We start from the raw sequence: 16,181 nt of genomic DNA, 5'->3' as shown, positions 1-16,181 counted from the left end.
CTGACAAAAGTCTTGTCACCCATCCAAGTTTTAGTAATAACAAATATGTTCTTGACTTCTAGTTGATCATTTGGTATCAGAAGTGGCTTTTATGAAAAGCAAAGGCCTCTAGATTAGGATTATTTTAGTTAAGCAAGTTATGATTATGCCTTGATTTTTAATTATTTAAGTATGACAGTAAGGTCTGACTTTATTTAGACAAAAGTCTTGTCAGTTAACAGAAATAATGTACAGTATAGAATATAAAGTCATGTCGCAGAGGAAAAAGAATTAATATTGATTGTGACTCCAATGATCTTGGACGACAGCATTCATACATCTCTGCTATGACTCAAATAACTTGTTAATAAAGTCATCTGGAACGGCAAAGAAAGCCTTCTTGCAGGACCCCTAGAGTTCATCAAGATTCTTTGGATTCATTTTCAATACCTCCTCCATCTTTCCTCAGACATGCTCAATAATGTTCATAACTGGTTACTGGGCTGGCCAATCCTGGAGTACCTTGACCTTCTTTGCTTTCAGGAACGTTGATGTGGAGGCTGAAGCATGAGGAGGAGCGCTATTCTGCTGAACAATGTGTTACTGAATGTAACCCCAAACCATGATTTTTCCTTTACCAAACTTGATTTCTTTGAGAAGCATGGGTCTATGCGGGTTCCAATAAGGCTTCTGCAGTATTTGTGATGAATAGGATGCCGTTCAATAATTGATTACTCAGGAAAATCTACCACTTTTCCAAATGATCAACTAGAAATCAAGTTACTATTTGTTGCTCTTACAACTGGGATCAACGACAAGGTATTTGTCTGGCAGTGTACATGCTGCATTACAAAATAAAAAGAAATGCATTCTATATTTGTAATTGTATCACTCAGTTAACAAACAAAAAAATCTAAAACTGTAAAACTGTTCACCAATTAAATTGTTTATATGATTTGTTTTAATTGTACAGCATGTGAACTGTGCAAGTGTTTTGCAATATTAGATTAAAAGATCACAGATACTGCACAAAAGAGACAAACTGTCAACCTTGTCTACTTGTGTTCCAATCAACCAAAAATCATCTTGATAGCGGATACAAAAAAGGGCTTAGATACTTTGCAACTGCTGCCACACTTCATTCACCTCTCAAGCGCTGTACAGCAGAATCTGAGATGTTGAAAAATGCTTACGGGTACGTTTGGGATTATTTGTGCTGTGTGGACGGCGTTCTCCTTCCCTCACCTTGTTCCTCTCAAACAGCTCACTCTGGATGGTCTTGAGGTCGGTGTCCAGGGCGCTGGCGGCCTGCCTGCGCTTGCGTGCCAGCTGCTCCTCCAGGTCTTCCATCTGGGTGCGCAGCTTTTTGTTTTCCCTCTCCAGAGCCAGCTTTTCCGTCTCCAGACGCTCCCGACGACCCCACTCTGCTGCATTCTCCACCTGCAGACGCTCCATCTGCACAGACATCCAGGAGGACAGGAGAGGGAAGAGAGATGTGAGAACACATTAGGAAAAAGTTTGAGGGCAATGAAAGAGTAAATTCACATCCATCAACGCTGGCATTCGTATTGAGCTGAACTGAATCATCACTGAAATAACTGGAACAAAACCAGTGTTCTGCAGAACTGAATGTGCTCTGATGTATTGAATTTGTTTCACAATGATGAAATTTCATTTCTCCCTTTCCTTTGTTGCCTGTTTATCTCTGTAATGCTGTTTTGACACAATCTAGGTTGTATAAATCACTTTACAAAAAAAGTGACAACTTAAATTAGAAGTAAAGGCATCTTTTGTGATATTCGTCAGCATATTTTTGAGAAACAAAGTTAAAAAGAACAGCATTTTATTTAATATACATACTATATACAGTTGAAGTCAGAATTGTTAGCCCGCCTTTGATTTTTTTTTTTCTTTTTTAAATATTTCCCTAATGATGTTTAACAGAGCAAAGACATTTTCACAGCATGTCTGATAATATTTTTTCTTCTGGAGAAAGTCTTATTTGTTTTTTTTCAGCCAGAATAAAAGCAGTTTTTAATTTTTTTAAAAACATTTTAGGGTCAAAATCATTAGCCCCTTATTATTAGCTATTTATTTTTTTCCAATTGTCTACCAAACAAACCTTTGTTATACAATAACTTGCCTAATTACCCTAACCTGCCTAGTTAACCTAATTAACCGATTTAAGAACCGATTTATAGAAGTGTCCTATATATATATATATATATATATATATATATATATATATATATATATATATATATATATATATATATATATATATATATATATATATATATATATTAAAATATTATTTACTGTCATCATGGCAAAGATTAAAATAAATTAGTTATTAGTAATGAGTTGTTAAAACTATTATGTTTATAAATATGTTAAAAACAATCTTCTCTCCGTTAAACATCAATTGGGGGAAAAAAAACTAAACAGGGGGGCTAATAATTCTGACTTCAACTGTATGTGTACTGGTTTGGTGGTTTACAAAGACACAAATGTAATGACATGGGTAAGACTTAAGAATTACAAATCTGAGGTGGTTTATGAGGACGTCTAATGTTAAAAACATACTTAATGGGGTCTTTATATAATGTCCCACAGGCTTACTTTAAGGGTTGGGTATAGTGATAGGGTAAGGGCAGTGGTTCTCAATTCCGATTCTCGTGCACCCCATCCCCAATTTGGATTTCTTGTATGACGTTCTGTATGTCTCTCTTATTCGACACACAAGGACCAGTTCATGGATCTCTCGGTTAATGAGTTGATGATCTAAATCAGGTGTGTTAAGAAATATAATATGCGGTTTTAAAGTATAAAATCCATTTAGCCAATGAAAAACAAGTATGTGCATGTTTTGTGTACTCACATTTTTGAGTAATTTAAAAACATAAATACAGTGGGGAAAAAAGTATGTCATTACAAAAATGTCTAAAATGGACTGATGGTTGATTTCTGCGAGTTGTTCAGTAAAGGAATATGTCATTACTTTGGTTTTCAGATTGTTTGTCTTTATTAAAAACACTTTACAAATGTATTAACCCTGTTATTGTCCTTGTCCTCAGCCCAATTGCACCTACAGCTTTAATAGGTTTGCTATGCTAAAAACTGTTATTTAGAAAAGAAAGCTAAGAAATAACAAGTTTAAGTTGTTATGACTCGCATCAACCGATTAAAAACAAGAAATTATAAATACTACAAATATATAATACAAATGAATTTATAATTGTCCCCATGTTTTTGTCAATCCGGTCACATTTCCAATAAATTTAACATAAATTGCTTGCATTACATGTTTAAGGTTATGACTTAAGCTGACAGTGATCAAGCATGCAGTCTATCATTGATTTGTATGACTTCATATTAGTTTTTGTATGATTTTTTTAGGAGAACGACAAAGCTTAATTTGGGCCCTCTCACATTTTTTTAGCCGTGAAAATGTAAGTTTCTGGTAGAACGTCCATTATGTGCAGAGACATATTTAGCTAGTTGCATTTGCATAGCCTACTTTTACATTTTTCTATTTTAATTGGTCAATGTCAATATACAAATATTTAATAAAAATGGTTTTGCAGAAAAATGTCACGTTTATGTTCAGTCAACTTCTTTTTACTTTATAAGCCTAAAAAAATGTTTTATTATGCAGGTTTAGGTTATCAAAACTTTGCATTCTGTTTTCTTTTGGTTAAGCTCCTTTTACACAATATGCATTGAAAAATTCATTTATTCATTTTCGGTTTAGTCCCTGTATTAATCAGGGTTGCCACAGAGGAATGAACCGCCAACTTATCCAGCATATGTTTTACGCAGCGGCTGCCCTTGCATCTGCAACCCATCACTGAGAAACACTCATAGACTCTCATTTACACACATGACTACGAACAATTTAGCTTACCCAATTCACCTACAGTGCATCTCTTTGGACTTGTGAGGGAAACCGGAGCACCCGGAGGAAACCCACGCCAACACGGGGAGAGCATGCAAACTCCACACAGAAATGCCAATTGACCCAGTCGAGACTCGAACCAGTGACCTCCTTGCTGCGAGGCAACAGCGCTACCCACTGCGCCAATTTGAAAAATTATACCATACAATAAGTTAACTAAGTTTACTCAGTACAAGAAATTATTATTTTTTTTTTTGTTGGGCAACTGAAATGCACTGAAATTCCTATAAACTTGCTAATACCAACACTTTGTGCAGAACTCTAAATGTACAAAATATGAAGAGCCAGCATTTCCCGAGCACATAGCCACGATCAGGAAGGACTAATGCTGCATTAGCACACAGGACACCTATTAACCCAGAATGATGTTGAACTAAGTGAAGAGCTCTCCATGATTTCCTCGTTCTGACCTGCTGCTAAAAGCAGTTTAATGGGAAACCATCCCTTCCACATTCACCTTAAGTGCTGGCTGACTTTTCCTGGCACACCCCAAACTCTCCCCAGACCAGCTAGTCATTAATATTTCTTTAATGTCATTTGACTGCTGAGACGAGGCAGCGCCTGCGAAACGCCTGGATTCCTGAGGGCAGAGATGAAGGCAGGTCACCGGGGGTTTAGGAGATGAGGAGACGCAGTGGATCTGAGCCGACACACGGGAGTGCCGGCGCTCTTTAAGGAGCGCATTAAAGTGCATAATGTCACTCTCTCCTGCCAGGTTCATCTCAACAGCACCCTGCTGCTAACACTGCATGCTGGGAATGTGGCTGACTAACAGAGGGACTTGAAGGCTGGCGTCGTGCTAGCCGAAGCTCAGGAGAGACAGCGGATGGATGTTTATAGCCTGGAGGGTGTGCCGCTTTGATGTAGATCACAGTGTGTCCTGGAGTGACATTGAACCGTCTGGCCATCTCGAAACAGTGCAACACAGGTAGAAAAAGTACACGTGTTTCACCTCTGTACGAAGCTCTGCTAGTTTCTTGTCCATGTTGGTGCGGGCACCCAACTCATCCTCCAGGTCTTCAGACATGCGGCCAAGTTCATCTTGATGCACCTCCTTCAACAGGTTCAGCTGTGGGACAGATTAAAAAAAGACTATTATTAAAAGTTATTAGCTTATTAGTAGGGCCAGATAGAATCTGCAGACATTGCTATTTCTGCAGAGAACTGTAAAAAATCTGTGGATTTATGTGGAATGATTTTAGTATAACAACCAAAAATGTAACATTTAAAATAAAAAAATAATAGCTTTTTAACTTTGATTTAATATTTAAGATGCAAATCCAATTACTTCCACTTGTTTGGTAAACAAAACAAGTCTTTCATATAATATCTCTACTAAAAGACAGAAAATATTACTTTACAAACTGTATTGTAAATAAATCATATAAACGTTTTCATATTAGTCAATATTATTACTCAAATGATTTTTAAAAACTGAGTAAATATAAATTTGCACATATTTACACAAGTAAATAAATAGACTCAATGATGGGCTAAAATCAGTGTTAATGTGAATGTGACAAATGTACCAGGCTAATGTACATATTTTTATGAAACAAGTTTGATTTTCTGACATGTAGATGCTGCATGAGCACTTTGGCCCCTTGGGTTTATTGTATACCTATAATTTAAAGCAAGATTTGTCAAATTTACTCAGGCAAGAGACTCCTGATTTATTTGTCTAAGACTAATGTCACAAAGTAATAGTCTTGATGTGATGATAGTCAGTCAGCTACGATGCTGGACCGACCCAAGATGCAGTCCATTCACCCGTGATATCTACCACCATTAGACTCACCATCACTCATGGCATTTAGTGCCTCTAATATCCATTTGCCAGCCATAAATCACCTTCTTTTATTAATTCAGACTAAAACGGATTACCACCCTCCCAGTAGGTGAATGGCATAGCCTACAACCACAGAACATGAAAACATGAGCAGCATGAAAATAAAGGTGTAAAAACAAATGCATAATGGTCATTTGATCCTATTGGTGCTTATAGGTTTAAATGTCTAATGTTTAATCGAAAACTATTTTTAACAACAGGTGATTGTAAATAAAGCCATTTTGATGAATGTCAGAGACTGTAAGACATAGAAAATCTGCAAAGTAAATTTTAACAACATAGTGCTAATGTAGTTTCCGTGAAAGTAACTTTTTTTCCTGTTAATTAACTCACCTTTAGGCTATCAGAGAAATTTTGGTCAAATTTGGTAACACTTTACTTGAAGGGGTGTTATAAAGGACATTACATTTCATTCACATTCATGATGTGTCATTATAAAGGTTTAATAAAAGTAAAGTGTTACCATGAATGTTCACTAGTGCTTTATCTGACAAGAACCTTCCTCTTCAAAGTGGATTAAATTTATAAAAGTAGATCAGATTAATAATAATAATGTATGAAATAAATCATCTGCAAGTGTCTTAATATTAAGAGTGATATTTTTTCCAACACAATACCTCAATGAAGCACAGTAGGAGAAAGAGGTATTACATTGTTTTGCCCGTGTCTGTATTTTTTGACTACCAAAAGGACTGTAGTCATTGAATAACATTTTATGAATAACCAAAAACCACAGTTCCAGCTAAAACAAACCTTCTTTATAATGTTCTACTAAATTGCTTTCTCACTGCACATGCAGAAAACTTCCCAGTTTCAGAGTTTACATGTCCCATCACATGGACTAAAACAGGGGTGTCAAACTCAGCCCTGCATAGTTTAGTTGCAAACCTGTTTCAACACACTTGTAGGTTACAAAACAAGACTGAAAGACTCAATTAGTGTGATTAATTATGGTTGGAACTAAACTGTGCAAAGCTGCAGCCCTTCAAAAACTGAATTTGACACCTGTGGACTAAAACACGATTTAAAATGCCTTATTTACCATGCTAATTTCTACAATGCAAATATAAAGCTGTAATTGGATTTGTGACTTCTTTTATTTTCGACTGGGCTTCTAGTCTTATTATTCAGATCCATGTAAACCGAGTCACTCTCTCATTTCTAACCTTGTGATCTTTAGTAAAACGTCCATCCCTCGCTTTTGTCTCAGAATATCTGTGGCATTCAAATAAGCTACACGGGCTGTCTGTGTGCCAAACTGTGCAATACTCTGAAGATGTAGTTGGTATTCAAACAGATTTAACATTCTGATTGTGAATGAGCCTGCTTTTTAAACTCATTTCACAGTTGATGAAACTCAGTGAAACCGCGCTCGTTTAATATGACTTGTACAGACATTCTGTGGCAATACGGTCTAGAACATTTGCCATTAAGGAAGAGGAGCACTTCGGTCAAAGTCTTCTCTCCGTGCGGCGTCTCACACTCGGCGTACTGTGACTCAAACGCAGTGATTAACATTCGCTGCAGGTCGTGAGCTCACACAGCTGGGCTGAGGACAGGCAGCTCATCTATTAAACTAGCGAGTGTGGCGCGCGCACGCTTCCTACTCATCATCTCATGGTATTCATGCACATCCTCATGGGTTGAGGTTATTAAAAAGAGAAGCAGATCCCCTGCAACTCATCATCTCTCCGCTATATATGCCTGTGATGAGGTCTAGGTATGTGATGGTGAATCAGTCCCTTCTTCTCTCTATGGAAGGCTTGTATTGAAAGTCAGAATTTCCCTGGGCCCAATCAGTGTGGCTCTCTTTCATAAAATTGCTTGACTGAAAGAAATACTGAGCAGTGAAGCCTAACCATTCATAAGCGATAGCAGGCTGAGTTGTTCGTGGGTAAAAACTGCCCCCTAGTGGTGCTCTATCGGAGATGCATGCTGTAATATTTTAGATGGAATGATTTAATGGACTTATGGACCTAAATGCTTGTGGTTAAAGGGATAGTTCACAGAAAACTGAAAATTTATAAACTATTTAATCAGCCTCAAGTGGTTGCAAAACTCTGAGTTTATTTCTTATGTTGAACATGAACACAGAAGAAAATATTTTGAAGAACACTAAAAACCTGTAACCATTGACTTCCATGGTAAGAAAAACAAGTAGCATGCAAGTCAATAGTCCAGAATATATTCTTTTTGTGAAGAGTCTCTAACAGGTTTGGAACAAGTGAAGGGTGAGTAAATGACAGAATTGAATGTTTTGACAGAACTATCCCCATAATGCCTGCCATTTTATATTTTATATATTTAGGTGTCATTTTTTGTCTGTAATTAAAATGTAATTAAAACACTAAAAAAAATCATGCTGCCTAAATAGTCTTTTGTTAAATCTAAATGATTTTTTCTAGTCACCTCAACTTACATCAACCTAACTGACTAAAGATATTAAGTAAAACTTTGCATACCTTAATCAAAATTAGCTGAAACCCAATTAACTTATTAAAATAAGTTAAAGTAACAAAAACCCTTTATTGTTGTGACTTTGTCTTTTTTTTTACAGTCCAGGGCTAATAGATTTCTTAGAGTGGAATGCTGGATAACCTGATCAATCTGAATTTAATTATTTTGAAAATGTGATTGGTGTCACAATTACCAGTGATCTAATCCTTGCAGATTGCTGGAGAACTACACATCTGTCACTGAACTGGACTACAAATACCATCATGCACCTCACACACACACACCAGTTCATGATTCCCCCTTATTTCACACACAGCTGGTGATTCATTATGGACTGATTACCTGTACTTTATTTTTACCACACACACACAGCTGAGTCTTGTAAACCTGTAACTTTACGAAGCCCTGTCTAGCCTTGTTATTGACCTTTTGCATAATTTTTTTTGTTTCCATTTGTTTTGCCACCTGGGTTGTGGCTGGAAGGACATCAGCTGAGTTAAAACATATGCTGGATAAGTTGGCAGTTCATTCCACTGTGGTGACCTCTAATGAATAAAGGGACTAAGCATGAACTACCCATCAGTTACGTCGATTCATTCCCATTGATGAATTCTCTCTCTGTGCCTTATGGGATAGGCGTAGCGTGCATCAGATGCGCACTTTCGGGTACGTCTCACATACTGTTTTACGAATTCGATGGATTCAGAATTACTGCTTGGCTAGCATACTGATTGTAACATACTACATAGTATTGAAGTATGCTATTTTGGATGCAGTCACACATTGCTGAGTCTTGTTAACCTGTAAGTTAACAAAGTGTTTCCTTGTCTTGCCTTGTATAGCATGTTTTATTGTTTCCGTTAGTTTCGCCCCCTGTCCTGACCACTTGCCTGTTTTTGACTACGTATTGTGGATTTCCTGTATACTTCTGTTTGCCCCTGTTTTGACCGTTGCCTGCCAGACTAATCTGTTTAATAAACTGCTTGTGAACTCACAAATCCGTCGCCAGAGTCCACTCCACAACAACTGGATGGAATATTTTCTTCAACATATAAAATGAAATTATTGTCTACCTTCGATTACACTAAATTTGCATGTTAGAACACTGCAACTAGCTATCAGTAAAGATGAATTTTTAGGAAAACAAAAATTAAGTAAAGACAAAACTTGATATTTCATAAAATGTCGTGGCATTTAAAAAAGCTGAAATATGGCACTGTCCCATGAAAAATGGGATGTTTGGTCACTGGAATGTAAGATCGGTGCCTCTTATAAGAAAAAATATGACATCTGGAAGTGAAGATGAAGAGCTGAGAGGTTTGATGAACAGGCCACCGGAGGACTGAACCCTGTGCACTTGCTCAATGCATTCTTCCTGCTGATTAAAGCTCTGACTAGAAATTGCCCAGAGGAAAATTGGACAAGGCCAAGGATTTCATGCTCTTTTAACATGGAAGTGCTGGAGATCAGTTCCTCATGAGAATAACATGTGTTAGTGGTCTGGCTTCAGTACTTTTTTTGTTATTTGCAAATCCAAAATGATCCACAAATAACAAACAGAGCACTAAAGCCAGAATACTAATGTTCACAATTAAGGCTCAGCGACTGGTGTCTTGACTTGATGCCGGAAAATCCACCATTCAATAAATGAAGCCAGAAAGATAAACGCTCCACAGCTGTTACGAAGCCATTTGGCTGCTGAAATAAATATCCAGCATATTTCTGAAAGTTGGGCGACACATCCAAGTTCATTTTTTCCAGCCTTGCTGCATTTAATATATTTTTATGCAACTGCAAATCCTCAGAAAGGTGATTTATTTTCCATCAGAGGAACGTAATTGCAATCTAGCAGTCACTTTTGGACAGTACAGTTGAGATATTTACGATGCAGTATAAATCTGCTTAAAAGCAATCAAGCCATTTTCTACACTATTTGTCACTAAATGTCTAAAAGGAAAGTTTATAATATTGCATGATTTTATATCAACTGTAGAATTTCTGCAATCTGAAGGAATAGGCTTTATATACAGATTTTAGAAAACTGTCCGAAAACAAGAACGGGGGTTGTTTAATAGCTTTAGGACAACTTTTTGAAAGGTTTTTAACTTCTTCAAATGCTGACAACAATATAGCATATAACATTGTTTTTTTTTTTTCCTGCTTTAGTTGTTTTTTCCCTCTTTAACCAGGGTTTCTACAGGTTTCACCAAGTACAATTTAAGACTTTAAGACCTTTTTAAGACCATTATGAATGATATTTTAAACTTATACAGATCTATATGCCAAGGATTTTTTTCTACTAACACAGTTGGTCTAGTGGGAGAGATTTTTACTTGTCCAATCATAAAATATTTCATTGGTTAACGATATTTTAGATTTACACAGTTCTACATGCTAAGGTTTTTTTTCTAATGGCCCAGTTAGTCTGGTGAAAAGGATTTCTACTCGCCCCAACAAAAAAAATTCAATTAGTTGTTTCTTAGTCACATATTTTACATAATGTGTAATAAGTCAGTTGTATTGACCTTATTTATATTGACCTTACTTGGTTTCGAACTTCCTAGTCATTTTTGCCATAGGCAACTGAGCGGGAATAATAAATGGCAGAAAACTGTCAAACTACTTGCTCAACAAACAAGGGTTTGCACGACTAAACAAAAAAAGTAGAATAATATAAGAAGAAAATTCCAGTTTGCAACATTAACCAGCTGTTTTTAATGTCTAAAAGTGAATAGAAGTGAATGAGACCGGAAGTTTCAAGCCAAAAAGATTCAAATGGCTGCGCCTGCTCATACGCAAAAAAATAAGGTGAATACATACTCATTTTTTTTTACTCTACTTATAAGCTCTTTAAAAGCTATAATAAACCAAATATATGCACATGCAACAGTCTATCCAGGTGAGTGTCTTCCACCTACATATGGTCTACACTGAGAACTTTTGAACTAATTTCATAGTAAAGAAGATAATTAAACACTTGGTTATAAAGCTAATTCATTAGCTATGACAATATTACTCTAAATGACAATGGAAGATAAGGCCATCTAAATTTTACCAAAAACAATAGAGATGTTATTTGCATTTATTATGATTTCTGGGTATATGAAACCCCTTTCATCAATTTAACTTTTAAGAGAAGCATCTGGTTTTTGACCCATTTATTTCCATCTTTAATTTGGACAACAGTTCAAATCAAATAAGTTTTTTTTCCCCTCACCTGTTTCAAGGCCTCTTGCTTGCTCTTGTTCAGCTCCTCATATTTGAGTTTCCACTGGCTCAGCTCTGCCTCCAGCTTCTCAATGTTTTTAATAAGCGCATGTTTATCTCTAAGAGAAAGAGGAACTCATGAGATGTTTGACACAATACACAGCACAGATCATCATCATCGCCATGACAAACAGACTGCTCTGACTGTTCTGTTTTTTTCACGCATTACTGCCACTTGAACAGTGGATCTCTTACTCTCGTTCTTTTAGCAGGACTTTCTGGGATTCATCCAGGCGTAGTTGGAGAGCGTTGAGCTTGCTGGTGTCCTCCTCCAGGGCAGCCAGATCCTCCCACAGCAGTCTGTTCCTGTCCTGCCGGCTGAGGGCAGAGCGCAAGCTACTGGCACTGCGACCGTCCCACGAGTCTGGAGCCTCTGACTTTGCCCTGAGAAGAGCCTCCAACAACTCCATCTCCTTAGAGAAAGACAGAAGTAAAAATTTTGAACACCACAGTAAAAAAGATACTTCCAAACAGTAATGGTTCCTAATATATATATATATATATATATATATATATATATATATATATATATATATATATATATATATATATATATATATACACACCTTCAAAAATATATATATTAGCTTTATTTAGATTGCTGTTTTATTTAGATTTTTTGATGCGGTCTTAAGGGTGGCACGGTGGCTCAGTGGTTAGCACAGTTGCTTCAGCAGGAAGGTCGCTGTTCGAGTACCAGTGGGGCCAGTTGGCATTTCTGTGTGGAGTTTGTATGTTCTTCTTGTGTCTGCATGGGTCTCCTCCAGATTTTCCCCCACAGTCCAAACAAGTGCACTATAGATATTGGACTAACTAAATTTGCCGTTGTGTATGAGAGTGTATGGGTTTTTTATCTTAATGGAGCATATGTTTAACATTTTTAGGTTTTTAAGGCCTGTGACTGTATGAGCATATAAAGACCGCCCAAACTCAGTCTCGGAGGCCCAATGTCCTTCATAGTTTAGCTCTAACTTGCCTCAACACAGCTGCCTGAAAGTTTTTAGTATACCAGGATAGAGCTTGATTAACAAGTTTAGGTGAATTTAACTGTGGTTGAAGCTAAAATCAGCAGGACACCAGCCCTCCAGGACCGAGTTTGGCCACCCCTGGTGTAAAGCATTCAGGCATGAGGAATTGTACAATTTAAAACTTGAATTTAAACATATTTTATTTATTTATACAATGAAGATGCTATGTAGTGCAATTTTACATTTGATTGTTCAATTTCTATACATGAAGTCTTACAAAACTGAGCTATTCAAGTCACCTGGTGAAATTGTACTCCTATCACAATTAGGGATGCTCCGATCAGGATTTTGGAAGTATACTAAGTACCGATTCCTTGTCAAGGTGATCGGCCAATACCGATTCTAATTTTTTAAGCTTTATATAAGTTTGTAACTGCATGAACACAATTACCATTTACCATTTAGATCTCATCTTACCTAAGATAATAAATTTAAGATGTTTCACAAATGTAATGGTCAGAAGCAGGTTAAAAAAAAAAAAAAGAAAAAAAGAAAGAAAGAAAGGTGCTTCAAATAAAATGTTTATTATAATTATAGATTTTTTTTTTAATGGTAAAAAAAAGTGACAACACAATTTGGAAACATTGCTTATGTTGTAGCTCTGCTGATGCATAACCCAGGCGTGCACATGCATCTTCCTCTGCTTGTAAACTCGCAAACAAACGGTTATGAGATCGATCTCTAGCCGATCAATTGGAGCATCGCTAATCACAATATATATCGTATAAACATAGTACATAAAAATCTAAATTCTCTTACAAAAGTATAAACAAGTCTCATTTAAAATTTAAGAATTTAAAAGAAAGTTTTGTAAACGATTCTGATACAGTGTTGCCTTGTCAGTCAATGAACAATGTAAAACCTCAGTTGTGAAGCAAAACCAGCTGAGAAACACTGCCATAGTCAACGTTCCAAAACAATGCAAACAAATCAAAAACATGCATTAAAACAAACCCAAAAGCACAGACTTTGATGTTTGTTTGTTCTTAAATCAAACCGCAGAACAGCCATTTCTCCTGTCATCCACATAACAAATATCACATTGCACCTTTCCTTTGTTTCCTGTGTGCATGAATGAAATTCACAAGCTCTGTGGAAGAGTAATAAAAAGCGGCTTTACGGTTAAGAGCAGCATCCTTCCTCTTCTCTTCCTACACACTGTTGGGATTACATATCAAAGACATGAGCCTCAGGAGACAGACATGAGACACTAAATATGCTGCCAACTTCCTATGACAGCGGTAAAATGCAACAACACCTCCCTGCCACCAGAGGGAACCAAACACAAGCTAACAGAAATGGAGATCCACATGTGGAAGCACTCAACATGCATGCGTGTGGAAACAGATCAGCAAATGGGACGGTATCAGACAATCCAGACTAAGCTAGCTAATGTTTGTTTACTTATTCAAGATTGAATGAGGGCACTTGTTTCTGCGGGTGCACGTGCCTGTGCTGAATAATAAAAAGGCAAAACCACTTTTGCTCTCAGCAGGTAATTGTCACTGCTCACAGGAGTCCAGGAGACTTATCACTATCACGGCGACCCCCTGTTGACACCTGTGCAGAAATATACATCCATCACCTTCAAGACTCGAAGGTCAGGTTTGACACTGACATTAATTCTTGCTTCCCTCTCTCTGCTGGTGAAATGCCTTTGCATTTATTTGCAAAACAGAAAAAAATAAGGGTTGCACATTTTTTTGTGCGTGGACCAATTCCCCTGAAAGACTAGTTAAAAATGCATTAAGGATATCTAGAAATGAAAAAGGTGTAGTGGGGACTAATGCAGGACCCCTGGGTAAAACACATTGGGGGTTGTGCTGAGACCGAGTGAGGTGTTTCTATTAATAGGCCATAAAAAAATGAAACTAGCACACATGCGGAAAGCACAGAGTCAGGTAAAGAAATAATAGGGAGGTGCACTGAACCAGGTCTGTGGCTGACCTATTTACAACTATCGTCCTGTGTTAAGAGGTGATCTGTTCTTTAGGTGAGAGATTAAAATGGTTTGTCGTCTAGTGCGATTAAAACAATTTTTATTTTCATTCTTATTAGTACTAATCTGATTAGTTTAACTGGTGTGATCTCTTTAGACTAGCACATGTGGTCTGGATTCAGGTTTGTTTAGATAATGTGAACGGTGTTTACCTAAACCTGGGAGTGAAACTGAAATGCAATGTTAGGCAAGCTACTTAAAACCTGTAGTGAGTTAAGCTATTAGTTACTCTACTTAAAATGTAGCTTAATAACACTAAAATCTACCCTTTGGGAAATGTAGCAAGCTAAGCTAAAAGCTACCTGATAAAAGTTTTGCAGACCGCTGCGTAGGAAAGTTGAAGCTTGGTGAACTCTGAGCTGGGAATTCGCATCACATGATTTAGTGAGACCAATCGAGGATCAAAACATGACCTCTGTACAGAAATGTAAAATATGGAGCAATCGCTTTTTAAAATGTCTAATCATGTTGTTTAATCCCACCCCTTTTCACAGAGTCGTACGTCAATTTCGCAAGCTCAAACTCTAGTGTGACCGCAGCTTAATCGGTTAGCGAGGTCACAGACCAAAAAGTTTGATGTCGGCCACTGTAAAACAGGATGAAGAAGAAATCGTCATTCTCACCATCATATGGATTTACTTTCATCGGCTAGACACACAGCCTCACGGCTTCGTGAATGTTGGTGCCATCACTTAATGATGTGTGATCTGTAAATGTAGCTTGTGAGCTACAGAAAAGCTATTTGATCTGGAAAGTAGTGACGCCACTGACACGCTACTGAGAAATGTAGTTAAGCTAGTAGCATCACCACTTGTAGCAATGCAACTGCCTAACACTGCTGAAATGAAATGTTTTGTCAAGGTAAGAATCTGAAATCTTTGTTCTCTTTTATTTAAAACCAAGTGTGAAGGCACCCTTCTTTATCTGTCAAAACTGAAAATCAAACATTTAGCTTGAGGCAACAAAATCACAGCCAGGAGGAACGCATTTTTATGTTGAAAATACAACATTGGTTTGTGCTATTTGACACAACGCATCAAATATAGAAATCAAGAGTCTTACAAAATGCTTGACATGCCTCAGGGCAATATGAATGTTGAAAGGTTTGTTTTTTGATGCTTTTCTCCATCACACCTAGTTAAGACACTAGTTTAGGCTCCAGTGTCTTTTGTTGGTTCTGGTTAGATTACTGGTCTTAATAGATTGGTTCGTCCAGACAGGAACATTTTCACCCTCGTGTTGCTTCAATCCACTGAATTAGTTAATCTTTGAAACACAAAATTTAGATATTATAGATGAAATCCGAAAGCTCTCTAACCATCCATATAGTTAGTAATGGTCCTTACACATTAAAATTGCAGAAAAGGAAAAAAAAAAAAAAAAAAAGATTGTCCAAACATTCCATGCGACCTCAGGGGTTCAACTGTAATCCCACATATCGCAAAGTGAAGTTTATTTATAAACAAATTTCGAGAGGATCACGTGCTTATGATTGTTCACAGCTGTTCCAACTTTAGCTAATGACTAATTATCAGACGATCCTTAACTCATTATAAATAACCAGAATTTTTTTTTATCTCAATATCTTTGTCTTGAGGAATATTGGCAATACATTTAATGACAATATTTAATGGCAATACATTG

General features: G+C 36.9%; 1 protein-coding gene across 1 annotated transcript in view; it reads right to left on the bottom strand.

Moving 5' to 3' along the window:
• ccdc102a (coiled-coil domain containing 102A) overlaps window positions 1-16,181 on the bottom strand; it is a 112,457-nt gene that overhangs the window by 43,728 nt on the left and 52,548 nt on the right. Inside the window, 4 exon segments of the mRNA NM_205552.1 lie at window positions 1,225-1,434; window positions 4,890-5,006; window positions 11,461-11,569; window positions 11,706-11,923. Coding sequence (NP_991115.1) covers window positions 1,225-1,434; window positions 4,890-5,006; window positions 11,461-11,569; window positions 11,706-11,923 — 654 coding nt within the window.

Source organism: Danio rerio, chromosome 7, assembly GCF_049306965.1.
Source record: "Danio rerio strain Tuebingen ecotype United States chromosome 7, GRCz12tu, whole genome shotgun sequence".
Classification (NCBI taxonomy): Eukaryota; Metazoa; Chordata; class Actinopteri; order Cypriniformes; family Danionidae; genus Danio; species Danio rerio.
This window is presented reverse-complemented; position numbering and strand designations above follow the sequence as displayed.